A 26,093-nucleotide genomic window follows, 5' to 3' on the forward strand; every position below is an offset into this window, starting at 1 on the left:
ATACCTCGGAGGGGAATGAGCGCCCGCCAGAAATCGCAGCGGGAAATCACCGAGCCGTCATCTCCACTCGGCTCTACGTCACACACGCACAGTCCCGCCTCCGCCATCGGCATTGGACCATCTCCTGTGACAGACAGAACACTGGTCCAATGCTGGTGGCGGAGGCAGGACTGTGCGTGTGAGACGTGAGAGCCAAGAGGAGATAACAGCTCGGTGATTTCCCGTGGGTGCTCGTCCCCCTCCTTCCCCTCCGAGGTATGCTATCGGCGTATAGCGCGCACCTGTGATTTCCCTCCTATTTTCAGGGGAAAAAAGTGCGCGGTATACGCTGATAAATACGGTAATACTTAAAGTTGTAAAGACAAAGAAATATTACTGCGAGCCCCATCAATCTATTCTACTCTGTGTACATGGTTTTTATAAAACGATGCCTGTAAGTACGTCATCGCAGATCGTTTATGGCCATCACATAACCTCCGGGCTGCTCTTCTCTGATCGAAGGGATACAGTGGGAGGGGCCGAGATCCCCCTCTGATGGGGAAGTCATGTGACCGATGTGCTGGCCACTCAGCCCTTCCCGCTGTAGCCTTTAGATGGGGGAGGAGACCGGTCAGAGGTCACATGACCGGCCAGAAGAGCTCTGAGATTAAGGCTCCATTCACACCTAGGCGTAGGGCGTACAGGCGATTTTTACCGACGTTTTTGTCGCGCGTATATGCGCGTATGCGCGCGTTTTCGCACAGTGGCGTTCGACGTTTTTGTACTTTGTCTTTTTCCATATTAGCCAATAAGAAAAATGATCATCCCTGACATCACTTGTTGCTCTCCTAGGAATTTTTTATTCCTCTTTCTGGGTGAATATACCTCTTCCGGATTTCAGCAACACAGGCGTCAAAACGCTTGTACAAGAGCGTGTTTGCGCGCAATACGCGCGTATCAGGCGTTTTACATTGACTTCAATGTAAAAAAAAAAACGCTCAAATACGCGCATATCGCGCGCTAGGAGTGACAAAAAAGGGTCCGGAACTTTTTTGAGCTACAGGCTACAGGCGTTTAGGCGTTCAGATGTGAACCATCCCCATTGCCTTTCATTACTTTTCGTCCCTCTGGCGTTTGTGCGCGTCGCGCTACAGGCGTAAAAACGCCTAGGTGTGAATGGAGCCTAAGGTATTTACAGGCATCAATTTACTTGTACACAGAGTGCAGGATAGATTGATAAAAACAGAGGGGCTGGCAGTAATATTTCTTTGCCTTTACTGCCAGCTACTAATTGAAGGAGGGGAGCGGAGGGGGCTCACACAGAGGAGCTGACAGGCAGGACGGGGGAGGAGAGAGGAGAGCAGCGGGTTGACTGAGGCATGTAAACTGACCACGGTAATCATGGATCAGCAGCCATGATAAACATGGTCAGTTTACAGAGGGGAGGGCAGCACCAGGCAGGATCGGCAAGGTATTTTGCAGTTTAGAGAGGCACAGATTAGATAGCACAAGCACTGTACTGTCTAATCTGCTATAAGGGAACAGGATCTCTTTTTACAACCACTTTAACTTCAGCTACATTCAAGATCTTCACTGTGCTGCCCTGGCCAGTGCCAGACAGCCTTTACATGAAAAACAATTCTGTGCAAATTCATGTGGTACAATTCCATCCTATATCCAAGTCTGTACTCATGATAGCTCCAGCCATCCAGAGGAGCATGGAAAGGAATACATTCGGGTGAGTGCCGTAAAAGTTACACAGGTGGGGGGCCTTAAAAAACACAACTTTACTAAAAGTGAAGTCTTTTAAATGTTGATGTTCTTTTATCTGTTTAAATAATTTAAACCTGTTTCTATTTTAGCTGGAAGTTGTTGGAAACATATTTGTAATGGCGACAGGACGGGGTTGGATTCTCCAGCAACACAATGAACATAAGCATGACCCAAAACGCAGACCTAGACCAGCATCCTCAAAGTCATCTGAAGCTCAGGCTTGGGAAAGACAGCCAATCCAGTGAGTTTAAATATGAAGTACTTGTGCGCTGCTATGGACCTCACAACCAATCAAAACTACTGTACACAATAAATACCAGTGTATAAATCGCCCTAAAAATAGACGAAAAAAAGCTGTAACCTCCACACTCTAACACAAATAATAATAAAAATGGTGCTCTAATTCAAGAAGCTATGCAGCAAAAATAGACAAATATGCATGAGCCTAACCATAATTTCAAACAAACCCAAAACAAAAATTGCAGTAATATGCGATAATATGTGAAACCGTGATAAAATTTACTAATTAAAGAAGCTAAACAGAAAAAATAGACAAATACGCATAAATGACTAATCCTAATTTAAAAAAATACAGTAATATGCAATAAACGTGATACAGTGCTTGATTCAAAAGCAAATATTTATCTGATTTTACATAAAAAAAATTAAATGAAGTCCCAAATAATAAAGTGCTTGTGCATCAAAAAGTGATGAGATGTGAAGATCACATGCTCAAAAAAAAACCGTTCTTGAAAGATGTGAACGCAATTGCTCCCACCATCCAGGTATACACCAGGGATGTGCCCTAGCGGCTCATCTTAACCACTTTAATACCAGTCACTTTCCTCCCTAAGCCAATTTTCACTGTCACTGTTTAAATGGCAATTGCGCGGTCATGCTACACTGTGTCCAGATAAAATTTGTATAATTTTGTTCCCACAAATTGAGCTTTCTTTTGATGGCATTTGATCAACTCTGTGGTTTTTATGTTTTGCTAAATAATTTTAAAAATGTCCAAAAATTTTGAAAAAATAAAAAGTTTTTCTTGGTTTCTATTATAAAATGTTGTAAATGAGTAAGTTTTCTCCTTCCCTGATGGGCATGGATGGACACTGGGTGGCACTGATGGGCATCACTGCTATGCAGGCAATGCTGATGGGCACTGATTGGCATTATATGTGGGCACCTCTGGTGGCCATGGGTGGCATACCTCGTGGCCACGAAAACAAAGAAAAATATAACAGCTGTATCCCATAAGTAGGTAGTAGGATCCTAACCACCTAACATAGCAGCAGGAGAGGACCATCCACCACGACACCCCCCACTTTCTACCCCCAGCACCAATCACAATACATTACCCACCCTGCAAGCTCTCGTAGGGAACATATCGCATCTGCAGTAGTCTGTCTCCTAGTAACTGTAGAGGACCTAGTCCCGGGGTGTCTAACCATGGTTGCCACATTGAGTAAAATTTCTTCAGAACGTTACGGTATGTAAGCTTTTCACGTATTAGCAGACTATTAACCTGAGTCACCCATTGTCCGCCCATCGGTACTCTCAGAGTAATCCAGAGCTTTGCAATTGCCTTAAGGGCAACGTAAAGTAAACGTAGTATCGCAATATGACCATTCGGTGATAGTGAGGGTAACTCCAAGGCACCAAGTAGGCACACAACCGGATCCTGCAGGACTGGTAACTGGAATACTTGTGAGATAGTGTTGAGGACATATTGCCAATACCTGAAAAGTTTTGGACACTTCCACATCATATGCAAGAGATCTCCAGTGTGAGCATTACATTTTGGGCATAGCGGTGAGTCTCTAAGTCCCCATTTGTGTAGGCGGGCTGGGGTTCTATACACTCTATGTAGAAGATAAAGATGAGACAACTTCTGTGATGCGGACACTGACACTAGAGAAGCAGATGTCAGACATAACTCCCAAGTGTCACCGTCTATGGGCCCCAGGTCACGTTCCCAACCCCTCCTACAGGGGAGCTTACTTGCGTCATGCATGGAATTAGGTAGTCTAGCATATACCCTTGAGATCATGCCCTTCCTATCATCCGTTGATAATACATCCTTCATCAAAGGGTGCACAATCTGCGCAAAACGAGGACACTTTGCCCTCACATTGTATTGCATGGCTTAATTGGAGATATTTATAAAATTGGGAATTATGTAGGGAAAATTCCTCTTTAATGTCCGCAAAAGATTTAAACACTGTACCAGAGTATAATTGTGCAATGTAATGAACTCCTGCGTCCTCCCAGGGGCCGAAACCCTTACGTTTTTAAAGCTCCTTAAAGTATTTATTCCTCCATATAGGAGTAAATGGACATACCCCTTTAATGTTAAGGAGGGATCTGGGGTATTTCCATACGGTGTTCAATAGGCCAATAGTAGGGAGGGTATTCGGAAAATGCGTAAAGCCTGCTTCCAAATGTGTCAAGACTGGAAGATCAGAGTTTGCAGGGACTCGTCCACCATCCCCCAGTTACCTAATTGTTGAAGCTGTGAGGCTACAAAATAATATCTGGCGTGAGGCACCACCATACCACCCTGGTCCTTCGCCATTTGCAAAGAACGCAGACTGATACGTGCCGGTTTGTTACCCCAGATTAATTCCCTGAACTGGGCATCAATTCGGTAGAACCATCTGTGCATTATCCAAATTGGAGCATTGTGAAAAATGTAAACAAGTTGAGGGGCCCAGATCATCTTAATTAAGTTCACCCTCACAGTAATTGAAAGTGGAAGTTTTCTCCAGGCAGAGCATTTCAACCTATATTTCTAAAGTAGCGGAGCCATGTTCCGATCAAGGTATTGAGTAGGATCCGGGGTCACCTGTTTGCCTAAGTAACGGAATTCATCAACCACAGCAATATCTTTCGCGCAGTCAGGCAATGGTCCCGGCAAAGGGTCCAAAGGCATAAGCACCGACTTGTTCCAATTTAATACTAAAACCCGACAGCTGACCGAAGTCAGCTATCGGGCTCATCACATTTTGCAGGGACCCAACCGTGTCTCCCAGGTAAATCAATGTGTCATCCGCGCATAGGGAAACAACATCCTTCCGCGATCCCCTTTGAAATCCCGTAATGGCTTGTGACGCTCTAATATGTACAGCCAAGGGCTCCAATGCGAGGACAAACGGGTGACAACGGGCACCCCTGGCGTGTGCCCCTAGCGAGTCGGAAGGATTCCGACACGTCACTGTTAATGCGTAGTCTCGCCGACGGGGAATTATATAGCAGCAGAACCCATTTTAAAAAGGAGGGACCCACCCCAAATCTAGTTAGTACTTCCCATAGATGGGGCCATTACACGCTATCAAATGATTTGGCTGCGTCCAAAAAGAGGACCGCCCTATTACCCGAATTGTCAGTCGGGACCTGCAGATTTAGAAATAGCCTGCGTAGGTTTTGGGACGTAGATCTCGTGGGAATAAACCCGGATTGATCCTTATGTATCACTTTTTGGATATAACCGGCCAATCTATTCGCCAGTAACCTGGCCAGCAACTTAACACCAAATGTGAGTAGCGAAATTGGTCTGTACAAGTCTGGCGACAGAGCATCCTTACCGGGTTTCAACAGTACCACTATAAGGGCCTCATTCATAGAGGAAGGGAGAGTCCCAGTCTCAAAAGCTTGATTGTAAACTTTTAGGAGGATCAGGATAAGTTGTGTTGCATAACGCTTGTACACCTCTGATGGTAACCCATCAGCCCCCGGAGCCCGACCATTTTTTGCATGAGCCAATGCCTCCATCAATTCTTCCTCCGTCGGGGGAGCATTAAGCAGGGCAGAGTCCGAGGTGGACAAGCATGACATAGGGTATCTATCCAAAAACGTACAAATGTCGTCTCGGGTAGGCCTGGCCTTGGATGAGTCAACATCCTGAAAAAACTGTTTAAATACATCAGTGATGGCATGAGTAGAGTAACATGTTGCCCCACGGGCATCAGTTATGGACACTATATGTGAAGATGACTGCTGTAATCTAGCTAGTAATGCTAACATATGTAATGCTAACATATGACCCGTGTTTTCCCCTTCCTCAAAGTAACTTTGTTGTAGAAAAAAGCGCTTGTTCTCAGCCAATTGTAGAGATAGGTCTCTGAGCATGGATTGAGCCACCAGCCACGACCGTTTTGTGTCATCAGAGGGGTCGGCGACATATCTGGCCTCTGAAGAACGTGCCTGCTCCAAAACTGACATCTCCCATTCTTTAGTAGAAGTTTTAATCTGGGAAATCACTCTAATAAACGGTCCCCACAGGTACGCCTTAGCAGTCTCCCAAACCACATCTATAGTCGCGGAATCTATATTATGTCTGAAAAAAGTCGTAAGGAGTTCCGGTATTGGGTCAGGGTTCGGGATAAGTGACAGCCAAAAAGGATTACGTTTCCAAAGTGCATTGCCCCTGGAAGCCCCTAAACGAATATCTATCGATAATGGGGAGTGATCCGAGACCTGTCGGGGATGATGGTAGGAGAAGGTCATTCCCCAACCCAAAATCGATTCTGGACAAACCCCCCATCAAAGCAGACTGACATGAATACATCTTAGCATCCGGGTTACGTATCCTCCAAACATCTGTAAGGCTCATTTCTACTAATAAGCGGTCAAGGTAATTGTTGATATCCCCAAACACCAAGACCGGTAAGCCCGGGAACCGGGCAATAACGTCTGCTAATATTTTCAGGAGACTAGCCGAGAAGGGTGGAGTATTGTAAGGGTGGAGGATTGTACAGCCCTGCCAGAATATTTAGTCCCGTAAAGGCAACACAAAATAAAAACATAGCGACCATCTTGATCAATTTTCACTTCTATTGCAGAAAACTGCACACCATGTCTAACCAGAAGGCTCACCCCCTCGAGTATACCGAGAAAGTAGCATGGTATTGATGACAAAACGGTCTCACAGCAAATTGAGGAGTAGAAGTCGGGGGGAGGTGAGTCTCCTGCAGACATATGACATCTGCGTTCATCTGCTTGATCGTGCGGAGCACCGCCAATCATTTGACAGGATTGTTTAAACCCTGGACATTCCAGGACATAATTCTGGTTATCTTAGGCATTTTATCACATGGGAAACCAAAGCAAGCATAACCATAATATACCCATAGTACTGTGACTCATAGGAACAGAACAGGCCTAGAGAAAAACATTGCATCAGTTCTCTAGAAATAAATAAATAAAAGCAGAACAAGATAAAGTGACGAAGTAGCGGCGGCAGTCCCAAGGAAAGGCATGACATGAAATAGGCAGGTAGAGCAGTCACGAGAGAGCCAATGGCTCTAAGCAGCATTTAGGGCATAAATAGTGGTGATCCCATGGTGGAGTATTCAGAAAGGTAAAAAAACAAAAATAAAAACAAAGAGAAACAGGCCAACATGGCCAAACTTGTATGCCACAAGGCAATGGGAGGTCTGGACCAGACCTTCTTGGGGGCAACAGTGGAAGCGCACATAAGCGTCTTAACGTCTCAACAGCTAGAACATGTAGCCCCGGTGTGAGATAGAGGGCCATACATGAACAGCTTGTCTGCCTTGGCAAGTAGGAATAAAGGATCCATAGTATAGCAAATGTAGCAGTACATTACCCATCAGGAGGAGCACAGCGCCGGTTGCGAGATTCCCGGGTTGACTGTTCCTCCCGATCCAGCCACTGTGCGGCCGCAGAAGGTAAATCATAAAAGTGAACTGAGCCCAGCGCTTCCACCCTGAGGCGGGATGGGTATAGCATGGCGTATTTCAGATCCAGAGCTCTAAGACATTGTTTAACATCTAGGAATTTTGCACGTTGTTTCTGCAGCTCAGCAGAGAAGTCAGGGAAGAAAGATATCTTAGTATTATCAACCTTCAAGGCCTCTGGCTTGATCCTGGCATTATGTAGTATAGCATCCCTGTCCTTATAATGAAGAAGCTTGAAAAGAAAGGGTCTTGGAGGAGCCCCCGGCAATGGAAGCCTAGCAGGGACTCTGTGTGCCCTCTCCAGAGAGAACATTGGGGTGAACGTCTCCTTGCCAAATGCAGCCACCAGCCAATTCTCAATGTATTCCGCAGGATTCTTCCCCTCTGCCCTCTCAGGCAACCCAACCAGTCTGATATTGTTCCTTCTCATTCTATTCTCTAATTCCTCTAAACGAGAGGAATGCTGTGTGAGGAGATGGTTATTGTATGTGAGATCCCTCTGCATGGGCGCCATGTCATCTTCTAGAGAGCTCACTCTCCCTTCCACTGCAGAGGTTCTCTCCCTCAGCTTCTGGGCATCCTGCCTCATAAAGGAGATTTCTGCTTTTACTCCTTTAATGTCAGCAGTGAGGCCTGTTAGGGAAGCATTGCACGTGGATATTGCCGCAAAAATGTCTGAGTGAGGGTTCACTATCCGCGTTAGGACTGGAGGGGGCATGAGGCCTAGTGGAGCTACCTTCAGGAGTACTCCCTGCGCTTCATGGGAACCCTGATCCGCCTGCATCCTCCAGTGGGACCGTGTCATCTGCATCAGACGTGCCTCCGGGTGGGTCTCCAGGCACTCCAGGCTGAGCATTGAGATCCGCGGCCAGCAACATGGAGAAAAGTTTCTCCGCTCCCTCCCTGTGTTTCTCCTTAGCCTTGCGTTGGGCCAGGGTGCCATCTTGGGCCATGCTGTCTGCGGTCCGGGCCACAGATTGCTTCTTTGCGGTGGACATCTGGTGAGAATCGGGCCGTGGGAGGTAGCAGGACACTTCCAGCAGCCAGCGGGGCAGTAAGAGCAGGGCAACTGGGCTGTAGATCAGGATGATTTAGCGGAGATTCGGCGGGGAGAGCTGAAGGTGCGTCCGGCTACATCCGCTGCCTGGCCACGCCCCCCCGTATAGCTTTTTTAATCAGTGCGCTTTATCACTGTTTTGCATATTACTGCAATTTTTGTTTTGTGTTTATTTGAAATTATGGATAGACATTCATGCAAATTTGTCTATTTTTGCTGCATAGCTTCTTAAAATAGAGCACCATTTTTATTATTATTACAATCCAGCAAATTCCTTGCATTATTTTTTCCAGTAATTATTATTATTCTGCAGGATTTATATAGCGCCAACAGTTTGCACAGCACATGACATCAGGGTAGACAGTACAGTCACAATACAATTCAATACAGGAGGGATCAGAGGGCCCTGCTCGTTATGCCGCGTACACACAATCATTTTCCGGGATGAAAAAAACGGTTTTAAAAAATGTCATTTAAAATGATCGTGTGTGTGCTTCACATCATTTTTCGGGTTCTGAAAAACTAAATTTTTTTTTTCAAACATGCTGCATTTTTTAACAACGTGCCGTTTTTCGGGTTGTAAAAAATGATCGTGTGTGGGCTAAAACGACGTTAAAAACCCGCGCATGCGCAGAAGCAAGTTATGAGACGGGAGCACTCGTTCTGGTAAAACTACTATTCGTAATGGAGTAAGCACATTCATCACGCTGTAACAGACAGAAAAGCTGGACTCGTCTTTTACTAACTAATCAGCTAAAGCAGCCCAAGGGTGGCGTCATCCGCATGGAACTTCCCCTTTATAGTGCTGTTGTACGTCACTGTGCTTTGCTAGAGCATTTTTTTAAAAACGATCGTGTGTGGGCAACGTCGTTTTAATGATGAAGTTGGAAAAAATGTTGTTTTTTTCTACATGCCAAAAAACTTAGTTTTTTTTCATGCCGGAAAATGATCGTGTGTACGGGGCATTAGAGCTAGTTTTTGTTGCTTAAAGTACTGAGGGAAATAGTTGACATCCTTAAAATGCTGGTTGGCCATCCACAATGCTGATCCAATGGTTTCGAAGCTTTCTGAGTCATTTAATTAGACCAAGAATAGGAATTCAGACTTGCTTGTTCCCAGACCAAAAATGCTGAAGCCAAAGATAGCCTTATCTTTAAAAGGTGCCCAACAGTGGCAGCTTCTGTATTTTTCTCAGTTCAGTCCAACCCAAAGTTTTTTTTTTTTTTTTTTTTTTTTTTTTCATTTTGAGTAGCATGGGGCAGGTGTCTCTCCCTTCCCAGATCTTGAGGTTTATCTTGTACCTCAGTGGGAAAGGATTCCTTGTTCTCTCTGTGGCAGGCAAACCTCAGTTTTTAGGCTGTTTTCAAAGGCATTTGGGAATCATCCAGTTATGCTCTGGAGAAAGTAGGACAGTTTTATTGATATTACCACACTCCAAAGACATGCTGGTAGGTTAACTTATCCCGTCTAAATTATCCTTAGTATCCTTAGTATGTGTATGTATGAATGTGAGTTCAGCCTGGTACAAACCATTTTTTTTTTTTTTAACCTAGCGGGTACAACTATCCAATGTTAGTACAGCGTTCTCCCCCGCTGAGCTATTGTGTTTTGACAGGGGGTGGCCCCCCGCTAGAAAACACTGGATGTTGATCCGCAGACCTTTTTCGCTCATACTCCTTCGATAGAAGCCAGACATTTGGCTGGCTTCTGTTGGACTGGTTGCCAGTTTCTTTCTTTTGAACCGGCCCATACCACCTGATATTGGCCCATGTGTATGGCCCTTAAGCTGGGTTCACACATGCAAATTGGATGCGGCTTACACCTTGCGTTGCATCTGCATTACACAAAAAACGTGTGCGTTTTCTAGGCAGTGCGGTGCGAATTGCAGGCACATGGGGCCAGATTGTGGTAGATTCGGCGTATCTCTGCGGTGGCGTAACGTATGTCATTTACGTTACGCTGGCGCAAGTTTTACAGGCAAGTGCTTTATTCACAAAGCACTTGCCTGTAAAGTTGCGGCGGCGTAGCGTAAATGACCCGGCGCAAGCCCGCCTAATTCAAATTAGGCGGGTAGGGGGCGTATAGCATTTAAATTAAGCGCGTTCCCGCGCCGAACGTAATGCGCATGCGCCGTCCCTAAAATTTCCCGACGTGCATTGCGCTAAATGACGTTGCAAGGACGTCATTGGTTTCGACGTGAACGTAAATTGCGTCCAGCCCCCTTCACGGACGACTTGCGCAAACAACGTAAATTTTTGCATTTCGACGCGGGAACGACGGCCATACTTAACATTGATCGCGCCTCATATAGCAGGGGCAACTTTACGCCGGGACAAGCCTAACGTAAACGTCTTAACTTCACTGCGTCGGCCGCGCGTACGTTCAGGAATTTGCGTATCTAGCTAATTTGCATACTCGACGGGGAAAACGACGGCGGCGACACCTAGCGGACAAAAAAAAAATGCAGTTTAGATCCAACGGCGTAAGAGCCTTACGCCTGTCGGATCTAATGGTTATCTATGCGTAACTGATTCTAAGAATCAGTCGCATAGATACGACGGCTCGGATTAGGACTTACGACCGCGTACATGGCGATGCGCCGTCGTAAGTCCTCTGAGAATCCGAGCCACAATCTTCAATGGGAAGGCATCTGATTCACAGGTGTGTTCCGTTGTGAACAAGAATTCTCACTACACCTCAACCTCTCCCTGGTCAGCTGATCCGCACATTGGAGAGGAACTGCTCAATGAATCATTTTTATCTTCACAGGTAAAATCCGGAGCTACAATTCACACCAGGCTAGTGAACCCAGCCTTAAAGGGGTTGTAAAGATTTGTCCTATGCATTAAGGTGAAAAAACACCTTGCTGTCATGGCTCCCCAGCCCCCCGTTTTACTTACCTGAGCCCGTTCACCTGCTGTGTGCGTCCCCCGGCATCCTCTACTCCACGGAGTCTGGCCATTCATTGGATAGATTGATAGCAGTGCAGCCATTGGCTCCTGCTGCTGTCAATCACATCCAATGACGCGGGGGGTGGGACTGAGTCATACACTTGGCTTCTATGGACGCCAACTGTATGAAACGAGATTGCGCCTGCAAACTAACCCCCCCCCCCCCCCGGGATAGCTTCCCAGAGGGGTTAGCTTTAGTGGGGCGGAGCCGAGACAGTCGCTGTGGGACCCCATAACAGCAGGATCGGGCCCCAGTGTGCAAAACTAACTGCACAGTGGAGGCAAGTACCTGTCGCCAGGTCATGGTTGCGCTTTGGCAGCGGTGCCCATTGATTCCAATGGCAGGGGCGGTGGAGAAATGGTGTATTCACCACTCCCGCCCTGCCCAAAGATGCTGCTTGCAGGACTTTTTCTAACGTCCTGCAAGCACACTGCTCCAGTGTGAAAGCACTCGGGCTCTCACACTGGGGCTGCAGGGGAGGTGTTTTTCAGGCACTTTACAGGTGCTATTTTTATCCCAAAATCACCTGAAAAACGCCTCCAGTATGAAAGGGGTCTAAAGACTGTGGGCTGCCTGTTTTAGATGTCGATCACGCACAACCATGACCTGGCGATAATTTTTCTTGAAAAAGGATGCTATGCTTGCACAAATCGCGGCTTGGTTAGGGAGCCCATAAGGTGAGGTCCTTGTTGTAGATGAGTTACACTGCAAATTCTTTTTACTGAACCAACAGGACAATGACATTATACCCTCATTTTGGTGGCAATTCAGGAGTTGCGGAAACGACCGGAAAAACGCCAACAAGGCCTGGCCACTATGGGCACTCAAGTGATGCAGGATCAGTTTATTTTGGGGATTTAAGCTGTCCCTATAAATAGGCTTTGCAGGACGGCATGATGGCTAATGTGGGGGTGAAGCTCAATGCTATCTTAAACTTCTTCTCATCTGCCCCCCTTCCCTCTTACACAATTACTAAGAGAATATGTCATTTTTATTTTTTAGGGACGTATTGGTTTTTTAAACTTTATGCAAGTATGATCACAACTTCTGTATTCCTCAGCTAGGCGCAGGTACAATATAGGCACTGGGAGCCTCCTTGGACATCTATGTCACACATCCCAGTGTCTAAGTTGTTTTGCTCCTGCATGCCATTCAAGACCATGTTTTTGACACCCGGAAGCAATCTGTGTATTTTCCTAGGGAGTTTAATTTGTACACGCTGTGTTTTTATATTTATATATTATTTTTATATTTATATATATATATATATATATATATATATATATATTCGGTACCAAGCATTTGCCCGAGTACTTGTACTCGGGCAAATGCTCCCGATGCTTCACCCGATACTTGTACTGTCAGCGGTGATCAGTGCGTGGGAAAGTTACAAGCACCGATCACCGCTGTATATATTTAAAAGTAATTTCTCTGCTTCTCTCTCTTTCTCCCCCTCCCCCCCTCGCACGGCTTTCAGCTGCTTTAAAATCAGCGGTGATCGGTGCTTGTAACTCCCCCACACACGATCACCGCTGACTGTCCCGTGTCCTCCTCCAGCCCTCCTCCGTTTTGCTGCAGTCTCCCTCCCTCCATGTCCCCCTCCGTTCTGCCATCTCCTGGTATCGGCGAGTACTTGGGAAAAAAAGTATCGGTACTTGTACTCGGTCTTAAAAAAGTGGTATCGGGACAACCCTAATATACAGTGTGTGTGTGTGTGTGTGTATATATATATATATGTATGTATGTATGTGTGTATGTGTGTATGTGTGTGTATATATATGTATATATATATATATACAGGGCTCGACAAATCCCGGGCGCCAGGTCGCCATGGCGACTAGAAATAGGGTCCTTGCGACTTGGCTTTTGTGAGCTGGTGCCATCTGGTGGTGGCCGTTGGTATTACAAGTTAAACAGGAATCCTAATGTAATTTTTCACCATTTTCGCTGCCATCTTCTTCCCTCTAATTAGAACCCCCAAACATTATATATATTTTTTATCCTAACACCATGGAGAATAAAATGGCGATCATTGCAATACTTTCTGTTATGCCGTATTTGCGCAGCGGTCTTACAAGCGCACTTTTTTGGGAAAAAATTACACTTTTTTTAATAAAAAAATAAGACAACAGTAAAGTTATTCCCATTTTTTTTTTTTTTTTATATTATGAAAGATAATGTTACGCCGAGTAAATTCATACCCAACATGTCGCGCTTCAAAATTGCGTCCGCTCGTGGAATGCCGACAAATCTTCATAGGCGACATTTAAAAAAATCTACAGGTTGCATGTTTTGAGTTACAGAGGAGGTCTAGGGCTAGAATTATTGCTCTCGCTCTACCAATCGCGGTGATACCTCACATGTGTGGTTTGAACACCATTTACATATGCGGGCGCTGCTCACGTATGTGTTCGCTTCTGCGCGCAAGCTCGTCGGGACGGGGCGTGTTTTCTGGCTCCTAACTTTTTTAGCTGGCTCCTAGATTCCAAGCAAATTTGTCAACCCCTGTGTGTGTGTGTGTGTGTGTGTGTGTGTGTGTATATATGTGTCTGTGTATATATATATATAATATATATAGCAGCGCTTTACATATACATTTACATCAGTCTTTACCCTCAAGGGGCTTACAATCTAAGGTCCCTAACTCACATTCATATACTAGGGCCAATTTAGACGGAAGCCAATTAACCTACCAGCATGTCTTTGTTGTGTTTTTTTTTTTTTTTATTAAATGTTTGTTACCATTGATATTAAACTATCTGGAGCATTTTAATTTTCCCATATGCATTCCCCTGCAGTGGCTGCCGAGTTTTATGGTAACGCCATGTAGCCAGGATTTGAGTTAATCATTTTCAAGCACTATATGACTTCTCATTTGGAGGGTCCTACTGTTCTGGTAAGCCCATGATTTGTGTACTTGGTGTGTTTTTTTTTCCACCTGTAGGAGTTTTTAACATTATCCTTTCTCAGATTTATATCTAGAATTTACAGTGGAGTTCTTTTGTTTGCATGGATATTTTATGATGGATACACACTGCTATTAGTTTTGCTTAAGTTTTGTTTTATGAGCACTGCTCTTCAATTTGTTTTATGCTTTTGAATGCGCAAGATCAAGAGTGTCATCTATGGGATAATGGGATGGCTGTAACAATGGGCAAAAGAGACTCACCAATATGAAAGATTCAAGATGGTGTGGGATGGAATGTGTGGCGGAAGAGTGGCATGGGAGCAGTATGTTTTTTTTCTTTATAAATGAACATCAAAGAAAAATAGAATAGTGGTAATGATTTTCATGACCCCCCCCATTAATATGGACATATTATTTTACCGAAGAGAATTATTTTCTTGCAATAAGAACACCTTAGTAATAGCACATGCTAAGATAATTAAAGCTAATGGTGAGTAATGTGGTCCAGCTATGTCTTATAACACATGGCCAAATGAAAATGATGAGTTTTTACAAAGAACAGTAGAAGGATAACATTCAAGTGTTACTCTTGCAGCATGTAGAATCTCATTTAAGTTGCTGCATCATTAAAGTAACCTTTTGTCCTTAGAAATTCAATTAATGTAATTGTTTGTATAAGTGCTTGTGTTTATGATCGCTTCAGGGTTTAGTACACACATGCCAAGACTGGAAGTGTCAGCATCCAATTTCAGTAATGGCCTTGTTTTGTTTCAGTGGTCAATGGGCCAATTTTATAACTGTTTTATACACGGGTGACACTTCCCTTTGCTAACAAATAGTATTATAAGCTATCGCAGTATTAGCCATTTTGCAATATTGGACACATTTGTGTCATTTGTTATATGGCATGCATTAAAAATGTAAACAAGGAAAAATGACTGCACCCAAACTACAAATACTGGACAAGCAGTTTAATGGGAGAGACGCATCGAATTTCAATGGAATTAGGATAGATTAGCTAATACTAGGACTCTGACAAAGGACAGCATAATATAATTTCCCATATTTTATCATAATTAATTATTGTAAGATTTTGCATCTCACTCACTAATGATAAATAAGAATTTGTGCTTGTTGCCATGTGGGATCTGCAGTCATAATGAAATGTTGTGTCTCTGTAATAATCCTTAATTAACTGTAGATTACTGTAAATCCCTTTAGGCAGCTATTGCGCCAACCTAAAATTTCCACATTTTGAAACTGAAAAAGCTTAATGGTAATAATGGAACAAAATATATATTTTATACCATTACAGGCTTTGTTTTTTAAAGTTTGAATTGGGCAATATTCCACAAGCTAGACCATTCGCTGTATTCAGACAGGAGGGGGGTCAAAAACATCACAAGCATCTATCCACGCAGACCATATCTTGTCGAACTTCCCTGGACATTGTCTACTCTCGTAAGTCAGCCGGTATAGAGGCAAGACTGAGGTCACGACCGCCGCCAGGAGTTGTGCGTGGGGGAATCCTCCGACTTCCATTTCGGCAGTATCTCGCATCTAGCATAGTATATCGTGAAAGTCCAGCATAACTTACAGTACCTATCCCCTTCTATATTCTCCAGATGGCTCAATAAGAGGAGTTTCGAGTCCACCTGTACTCTGGTCTTGCAGATATCACTATGTGTGGAGGCCACAGCTGTCCAATAGGGTTGGAGTTTGGGACAGGACCAGACCATGTGCCAGAAAGTGCCTACCTCCTGCTTGCATCTCTGACAGTTGGGTTCCCTCTGAGGATAGCTACACGCCAGTCTCTGCGGGGTATAGTAAGCCCTATGTAAGAATTTAAGTTGAGAAAATCTGTCCCTAGCAGCAATCAGAGAGGGGATAAATGCGGAGATGCATTCCTCCCACTTTTCCTCCCCCAGGGATGGTATATCCGTCCTCCACTTATCCCAGGATTTTGTGAGCTTAGTATCGCGCTTCACTGTGAGATATAGGTACAGGGAAGAGCGAGGCCTCCCCATCGCATTAGAGATCAAAAGTCGCTCAATGGAGTCCGACTTCAGGGTCAGGGGCTCAGGAAACTTGGCTCCAAAGGCATGCTTCAGCTGCCAGTACCTAAACTGAAAGGAGACTGTCAGATAGTAGGCTCTGCGCAGTTCTCGGAAAGTCTTGAGCCTATCATCCTGGACTATGTGTTTCACACTGGTGATCCCCTTTTTTGCCCACAGGGATAGATCTGGAATACTGCCGAAATGGTGGAGCATAGGATTACCCCACAAGGGGGTATGCGGAGAGACATGATTAGGCTGCCTAAAAATTGCCCTAGGATTTCTAAGGGCACAAATTTTTGATTTCACTCCTCACTACCTATGACAGTTTTGAAGGCCATAAAATGCCCAAATAGCACAACCCCCTGACATTCATAGTCTAAGTAGCGCGGGGGGGAGGCGGCTAACTACCTTCGCATCCCTCTAGGCGTGCAAGCCACTGATTCACATCATATTAAATAAAAAAAAAATTGTTAACATTATATTTTTATATATATATATATATATATTTTTTAACAATTATTAATAAAGGTATATAAAGGTCTCTAGATTTTATAGATAAACAATATGTTATTAGGGGTAGTCACGGTGTGAACCTAACGAAACGTACGTCGGAGGCGGACCCGATCACGTAATGTGCCCCCCTGCTCGTGGAGCTGTCAGCTGGGACGCCAGGCTGTGCTACGGTGTTAGCACCGCATCAGACGACCCACACACTTACCGCACCGCAAGGCAGCGGTGATACGCTTGCAGTGCCGGGTAGGCACTTATAAAGTAAGAGGCCAATTCGCCCGTTTGTTTGTTTTTTCTACTTTTGTTTTTTATGAATACATTTTACCTATCAGTATTACACTATTGGCATCTCCATTGCCTTTTTTTGTTGCATATCCTAAACTGGAATCACTGGTGACGAGGCTAAGATCTTTTTTTCTTGTCCGATGTGTATGCAGGCACAATCCTGCATAGGCTCATTTGACTATCTTTTAAATAAAATAGTCCATTCTTTCTGGTAAGCGCATCCTTTTGCTTCAACACAATATTGTGTGTTAAAGAAGACTGGATTGTGGTGGTGGCTTTTTCCTTTTCTCATTTAAAGCAAGATTAAACCAACCAAGAAGAATTGTTTTACATATGTGTGACACACTGTTTAACACACTATTGGGACTTGATGTCATGGATCTATGACACAGAGACACTTTTTGATGTTTTGTCAATAATTGTATTATTATTTTGTAATTGCTTATAGTGATACATTTATTGTTTTCCCAGGATCACTTCAAGGATCATTTCACCTAATATTAATTAGTAATTGCTATCACTGAGTGGTCTAGCGCCCTCTATTTATGTTTTCCATTCATTACAATCAGTATTGTTTATGAGGTGCAGCTTTTGTATTTAGTTTTTATATTTTAATTATCGTTTGGCGCTGAATTTCACCTTTTTCACCCCAAGCTATTTGCTGAGAGGCATGTTGAGTCCATAGAATATTTTATTTTTTGCCACAAGTTGCGGGAATTCGAATTTTTTTTTTTTTTTTTTGCACAAAGTTGTCACTAAATGATATGCCATGGGCATATGTGGAATAACACCCCAAAATACATTCTGCTGCTTCTCCTGAGTACGAGGATACCACATGTGTGAGACTTTGTGGGAGCCTAGCCGTGTACGGGACCCTTGAAAACCAAGCACCGCCTTCAGGCTTTCTAAGGGTGTAACTTTTTGATTTCACTCCTCACTGCCTATCAGTTTCGAAGGCCATGGAATGACCAAATGGTACAAACCCCCCCCCCCCCCCCCCCAAATGACCTCATTTTGGAAAGTAGACACCCCAAGCTATTTGCTGAGAGGCATGGTGAGTATTTTACAGCGCTCATTTATTTTTAGAAATTAAGAAAGAACATTTTTTTTTTTTCAATTTTCAAATCTTTGTGACAAAAAGCAAGATCTGCAAAATACTCACCATACCTCTCAGCAAATAGCTTGGGGTGTCTACTTTCCAAAATGGGGTCATTTGGGGGGTTTTGTGCCACCTGGGCATTCCATGGCCTCCAAAACTGTGATAGGCAGTGAGGAGTGAAATCAAAAATTTACACCCTTAGAAAGCCTGAAGGCGGTGCGGTTTTTGGGGTCCCATACGCGGCTAGGCTCCCAAAAAGTCTCACACATGTGGTATCCCCGTACTCAAGAGAAGCAGCAGAATGTATTTTGGGGTGTAATTCCACATATGCCTATGGCATGTTTGAGCAATATATCATTTAGTGACAAAATTATCTTTCCCGCAACTTGTGTCAAAATATAAAATATTCCATGGACTCGACATGCCTCTCAGCAAATAGCTTGGGGTGTCTACTTTCCAAAATGGGGTCATTTGGGGGGGTTTTGAATTGTCCTGGAATTGTATGCACACCATTTAGAAGCTTATATCACCCATCACCCACTCTTCTAACCACTTGAAGACAAAGCCCTTTCTGACACTTTTTGTTTACATAAAGACATATTTTTTTTCCAAGAAAATTGCGTTGAACCCCCAAACATTATATATTATTTTAAAGCAAAGGTCTTACAGATTGAAATGGTGGGTGTTGCATTTTTTTTCCCACATAGTATTTGTGCAGCGATTTTTCAAACACATTTTTTTGGGCAAACATACATATTTTTTCATTTTAATGCATTAAAATACACTATATTACCCAAATGTTTGATGAAATAAAAAAGATGATCTTAGGCCGAGTACATAGATACCAAACACGACGTGCTTTAAAATTGCGCACAAATCTGCAGTGGCGACAAACTACATACATTTTTAAAAGCCTTTTAAAGCCTCTACATGTTACCACATTAGATTTACAGAGGAGGTCTACTGCTAAAATTACTGCTTTTGTTCTGATCTTTGCGGTGATACCTCACATGCATGGTACAATTGCTGTTTACATATGACGCCAGACTGACGATTGCCTTTGCGCGAGAGCAGGGGGGGACGGGTGTGTGTTTTTTTTTTTTTATCATTATTTATTTTGCTTTTTTAATTTTATTTTAAACTGTTCCTTCCTTTTTATTTTTTGTTGTTATCTTAGGGCATGTAAATATCCCCTATGATGGCAATAGTTAGTGACAGGTACTCTTTGAAAAAAATGGGATCTATTAGACCCTAAATCTCTCCTCTTCCCTTTAAAGCATCTGACCACACCAAGAAAGGTGTGATAAAATGTTTTCCCACTTTCTCAATGGCGCTGTTTATATCCGAGGGGGGGGGGACATTCCCTCCCACTGCTTGTAAAAGCAGTCTAGAGGCTAATTAGCAGCTAGGATTGCTTTTACATGAAAGCCGACCGCTGGCTGAAAATAATGATCCCAAGATGATACCTAAACCCGCAGGCATCATTCTGGTATAACCATTCAAAGTCCAGCAACATTCCATACGTTGATGGTTCTTGTTGGACATGTATTGTAATCTTTTTTTTTTTCATGCAGTCTGTTGGCTGAACAAAAAAAAGAGATTGATTGGTGGGTATGCCCACCATTAGAATACCTCCCTTCATCCACCCACTTCTAATGATGGGCATACATGCACCATTTATATATGCCGAAGCATGGGGGCATCCTCCCGCAAAAAAGTTATGCCGCTCACACACGGTCTGACTTTTCCACTGGCAAGCCCCTGTCGGAATTTCGACTGTATGTACACAGCGTTAAAAAGTTATGGCGCATACGCACGGTCTGACTTTTCCACGGGCAAGCTTCCGTCGGAATTTCGACCGTATGTACGTGGCATTAGAAGCAAAATCGCTCCTCCGCCCCTAATGCCCCCATGCTTCGGCATATATGCTCTTCTTTTTTTAACTGTGGTGGTGAAATCACCTCCTACAAGGTTGGAGTCGTGGCTTTATGTATCGTGGGAGCAAACGCTGTTGCTGTCACGCTAAATAAATCCGCGCTGCAACTGAATGGCGTACCTGCTAAGCAAATGATGGTTAATATTAAAACAAAGTAACATTACATTTTAACAGTAAGACCTTACCATACCATACCTGCAAAGCAAATACCAAAAAAAAACCTGTAAAAAATAAAACATTTTTTAACGCAACTTGTGCCTAAAAAATATATATGCCGAAGCATGGGGGCATCCTCCCGCAAAAACAGTTATGCCGCGTACACACGGTCAAACTTTTCCACGGGCAAGCCTCTGTCGGAATTTCGACCGAATGTACGTGGCATTAGGAGCCAAATCGCTCCTCCGCCCCTAATGCCCCCATGCTTCGGCATATATGCTCTTTTTTTTTTAACTGTGGTGGTGAAATCACCTCCTACAGCGATGGAGTAGTGGCTTTATGTCTAATGGGAGCAAACGCTGTTGCTGTCACGCTAAATGAATCCACGCTGCAACTGAATGGTGTGAATGTGGTATGTGAATTGCGCTCCCCTGGTGGTTCATTTATCGCCACCTACTTCTGAATGGTGTACCTGCTAAGCAAATGATGGTTAACAATAAAACAAACATTATAGTATAACATACCATACCTGCAAAGCAAATACAATAAAACATAGAAAAAATAGACAGAACAATAGATATAGAACAATAGTGAGTGGACAGTAGAGAGTGAACATAAGAGAGAACAATAAAGAGCGAGGAGAAAAATACAACCACAACTATTTTTTGATTTTTATTTTTTTCCACTTTTTTCACTTTTATAAAAACTGTAAAAACTGTAAAAACTGTAAACTGAACGTTGCAGATTATGGTCTCTCAAAATGTGATGGCCATCACATCTTCCGAGACCCTGTGTTAGTGTGCCTAGAACTGTGTGGTGCTGTACCCTACACTAAAACTCAACTAGTGTGTGGTAGCGTTTGAAACATACACGGGCTCTGACGATCTCTTCCTGGAATTTTAGGAAGGATCCAGTCTGTCCTGAAGCTCTGTATAGCACATGAGCATTCAGCTAAGCCAATTGAAACAAATAAACAGACACTTTTTTGTACCAGCGTCTGGCCTTATGGGCAATTAGGTACGGCGCCAACAACTGGTCATTGAGGTCCACCCCTTCCATGTTAAGGTTGTACTCGTGGATACAGAGGGATTTCTCCACAAAACCAGTCGCCGTAGGAATTTGGACTGCCGTGTCTGCGTGAAGCGAGGACAGAACGAAAACATTCCGTCAAATCCCTTCACTTCACTGTTAACAAATTATTACACTGTAAGCAAGCTCTCTCCCCCCGACTAAGACGGGATTCTACAAGCCGTTGGGGGAAGCCCCGGCGATTAGGTCGCACGGTGCCACATGCGCCAATTCCATAATCAAAAAGGTGACTAAAAAGTGGCACGCTTGTCATGTTCCCCTCGGCCCCGGACTCCTGCTGGAGGTGCACCACAGCCAAGGGTACGTATAGTCACATTTGGTGGGAATGTGATCAGATACGCCCGTTTTGGTCCCAAATTTTCTTGATTTACTCCGACCTCTATGACAAACCACTCGCCCCCTCCCCATTTGTAGCCCTTCTCTCCATCTTACCCGGAGCCACCAAGTTTCAGAAGAACTCCCTTCTAAAATTTTGTTTGAGTGCTGGGTGGCAGTTGATTTCTAGGCATTGGAAGTCGACCCCCCCCCCCCTCGATTATAGAATGGATAAACGAAATGAATAGCAGTATGCTTATGGAGGAAATGCAAGCCAGATCTCTGGATAGGTATGCTAAATTTTCCTTTACCTGGAGTGTTTGGAGGCATTACTCCAATTTAGACAAACTTAAAGACAGGGTCGCTCCTGCGGTGTCCACTTGAGGGCCGAAGGCTAGCTTCAGTTACAGTCTCAGAAGCTTCTATTTAGTTAATTTTTTTTCCCCCTTTTCCTAGGTGTCACTCGGCTGAGTCCGTCTGGGACAATATGATGCGCCCCTGATGGGGATTGAGCGCACCGCTTCCCGTGCCCTATCCCCAACCCCTTACCTTCTCCTTCCCCTTTTCCCTTCCCCCTTTTTTCCATCTCGGACCCCCTCCTCTCTCTACTTCCTTTTTCCCGTTTCCTTTTCTGGCTGACTCTTCGGCCGCATCATGGTTTCATTATTACACAATCCGATTGCTGCATGTGGTCGCTTGCTTGCACATTTCACTTTAGCATTCTAAAACTAATTGCATATTGTACTATTGAGTAAGGGTGTCCTGGTCAATTGCCTTCATCGGACAATTCGACCCTTCCCACTCCCCTGGGCCATGGACGCAGATGGATCCCATAGGGGCGTCCGGGCCGGGGGAGGCCATTGCAGGCCAAGGATGTGCCCTGTGTGAAGTGAAGTTTTCCGTGTCTTTATCTTGCTGCAATGACTTCTTTTTATGATTTTGTGTCCGAGTCACCCTGTGTCGGGCTCTCGGTCACGCCATGTTATCCTTCTGTTTATACTGTCTTAAAAACTCAATAAACCTTTATTGAACCTAAAAAGTGGCACGCTTGTGTAATAATTGTCCATGTACAAGTGATACCCCTTTCCGAATAAGGGTGAAACCAATTCCCACACTATCTTACCAGCGCTCCCTATGTAATCTGGGCAGTTCTCCGGCTCTACGTGGCTATCTTTTCCCTCGTAAACCATAAAGCTAGATGTATAGCCTGTTGCCCTCTCACAGAGCTTATACATTTTGACCCTGTATCTGGCACGCTTGCTGGGAAGGTACTGCTTGAAAGACAAGCGGCCAGAAAATTTATTCAGGGACTTATCAACGTAAACAACTTGATGGGGATTATACAAGGCTGCAAAACGTTCATTGAAGTGGTTTTCGAGGGGCCGAATTTTGTAGAGCCGATCGAATCCAGGGTCTCCCCGAGGACGACAGAGTTCATTGTCACTGAAATGCATGAACCGCAAGATCTGCTCGTATCGTGTCCTGGCCATGGAGGCAGAGAAAATGGGCATATAGTGAACTGGGTGCGTGGACCAATAAAACCGCAGTTCACTCTTTTTAGTCATGCCCATGATAAGGGAAAGGCCCAGAAAGATCTTAAATTCAGAAACCATAATTGGTTTCCAATCTCTGGCAAGGGACAGCTGGGGATTAGCGGCGATGTATTGACCAGCATAAAAATTGCTTTGGTCCACAATAGATCTATAGAGATCTTCGGTGAAAAACAGCGAATAAAAATCAAGTGACGTAAAATCAACTGTTTCCACCTGAATTCCGGGTTGGCCAGTGAATTAGGAATTACAGGTACTGCAGAAGTGGTGGGTACCCAATCAGGATTGGTGAATGCAGCAGGAAGGGCACGATGGGAAAGACGGGCCTGTCTTTATCGTTGTCTTCTTGGTGGCAGTGGGATTCTACTTGTGCTTGAACTGCACTTATGGGACTCGCCACGTCACCACGTGATACTGCAGTGCTGGATTTACTAGGTCGCTGGTGCTTGCCAGTTCACCAGAAGCGATAGCAGCGCTAGTACTTCTCTGCTCCATACGAAAGCCCTGTGGTTCTTGCACCTCAGCGACAGCAGAAGATCGGGGTCTGGTACACCTAACCTTAGCAGGGACCACTCCGTTGTCAGAGCTATCTGTCAGGGAGCCACTGTCGTCTACATGATCGTATTCTGAGCTAGAATTTGACAGATGTGTGACCTCCTCCTCACTATCTGTCAGGCTCAAACGTGTAGGCCTCTTCACTACTGTACCTTCAATTTGCCATTTTGGGCTCTAAATTTAGGGGTAGTAAGATTCACAGGTAAAAAAGCACCTGACCTGTCAGCAACTGAGTCAAACGCTAGTTAAGAGCACAAGCAACAGTGACAATTATTCACAGTATGCCTTAACCCTTGGTTCACACCCATACATTTTTTAGCGTGTTTTGCAGAAACGCAGTACATTCCATTTAACATGGTTTCCACATCTGTGCATTTTGAGTTGGTGCGCTTTTTTGGAAAGGGTCAGGGTCTTTTTTTCCTGCAGCAGATTGTGTTTTAAGTGTAATGGACTTCAATCGACCCGCAGTAAAAATGCAAGAGTGTCAGGAACCATGAATCCGATTGAGACAGAAGTGCAGCAAAAATCACACTATTTAGTAAAATGGTATACAAGAAAGGGTAAAAAAAAGGAAGCGCCACCTAAGTGCAGTATTAAGAGGTTCCTTTAATGGCAAAGTATACAAATCACACTTGCAGGAGAAGATAAAAGAAAAGGCTCAACTATAAAATCCTGGAGACCTCATCCCAGATCCTGTGGGCTGGAGAGATGTGAAGATTTGCAGAGTGTAAAGCCTGTCATGTGGCTGTCAGGAAGAGGCTTGGTCTGGCGTGGAGCGCACGTGATTGCTTCCAGAGACACTTCCGGGAGTGTTTCCATAGAAGGCAAGGTGCTGATTGGGCTAGGCGCTCGGAGCCACTGCTCCTTCTATTGGCCAGATATGTTGACCAAGGAGAAGGCACAGAACATCTGCTCTATTTAAGTTTAAATTGCTAGCTCATGGTGTAGGAAATGAAGACCAGATGAGTCACTGTGGAATGAAGTGCTGGCAATTAACCACTTAAGGTCCTTGGCTGTTTTTCAGATTTGGCGTATATATATATATATATATATATATATATATATATATATATATATATATATATATATATATATATATATATATATATATATATATATATATATATATATATATATATATATATATATATATACATTTTTTTTTTTCTAACACCTTAGAAAATAAAATGGCGGTCATTGCAATACTTTTTGTCACACTTTTTTGAATAAAAAAAAATAAGACAACCGTAAAGTTAGCCCAATTTTTTAATATATTGTGAAAGATGTTGCGCCGAGTAAAATGATACCCAACATGTCACGCTTCAAAATTGTGCCCGCTCGTGGAATGGCGTCAAACTTTTACCCTTAAAAATCTCCATAGGCGACGTTTAAAAAATGGCATAGGTTGCATCTTTTGAGCTACACAGGCGGTCTAGGGCTAGAATTATTGCTCTCGCTCTTACGATCGCGGTGATACCTCACTTGTGTGGTTTAAACACCGTTTTCATATGCGGGCGCTACTCACGTATGCATTCGCTTCTGCGCGCGAGCTCGACAGGGCGCTTTAAAAAAAAGTTTTTGTTTTTATTTTTATTTATTTTTTTATTCATTTTTACACTAGAAAAAAAATGGATCACTTTTATTCCTATTACAAGGAATGTAAACATACCTTGTAATAGAAAAAAGCATGACAGGCCCTCTTAAATATGAGATCTGGGGTCAAAAAGATCTCAGATCTCATATTTAGACTCTCATATTTCGAATGCAAAAAAAATAAAAAAATTGGTAATTTGAAAAAAATGACAAGAAAATATTGCTTTAAGAAGCATGGGCGGAAGTGACGTTTTGACGTCACTTCCGCCCTGCTATGCTATGAGGATAGGTGGGGGCCATCTTGCCCTCACTCGTATCCCAGTAGAGCAGGGGACAGGACCCGATACCAGAGCCGTCGGTAGCGGCGGAGGCTAAGTGGCGGAGGGCGCGGGAGAGCGGCGGGAGGGGAGGCCCCCTCTCCCGCTGCCGATAATGGTGATCTCGCGACGAATCTGCCGTGGAGACCACCGTTATCGTTTACAGGACCGCTCAAGGAAAAGATGGATATCTCGGTTGTGTCAGCAGCTGCTGCCGTTACCGAGATATCCATCTTTAAAAACACTACGTATATAGTCATGAG

The 26,093-nt window shown here is 44.0% G+C and overlaps 1 protein-coding gene across 4 annotated transcripts in view; it reads left to right on the forward strand.

Annotated features, from left to right (window-relative positions):
- FBXO15 (F-box protein 15) overlaps positions 1 to 26,093 on the forward strand; it is a 205,824-nt gene that overhangs the window by 7,685 nt on the left and 172,046 nt on the right. For all 4 annotated transcript variants that reach the window (XM_040353895.1, XM_040353893.1, XM_040353894.1 and 1 more), the window contains exon 2: positions 1,842 to 1,993. In XM_040353895.1, the coding sequence (XP_040209829.1) occupies positions 1,869 to 1,993 (125 nt within the window). In that variant the 5' untranslated portion in view covers positions 1,842 to 1,868. The remainder of the gene's footprint in view (positions 1 to 1,841; positions 1,994 to 26,093) is intronic.

Source organism: Rana temporaria, chromosome 5 (assembly GCF_905171775.1).
Source record: "Rana temporaria chromosome 5, aRanTem1.1, whole genome shotgun sequence".
NCBI classification, from domain to species: Eukaryota; Metazoa; Chordata; class Amphibia; order Anura; family Ranidae; genus Rana; species Rana temporaria.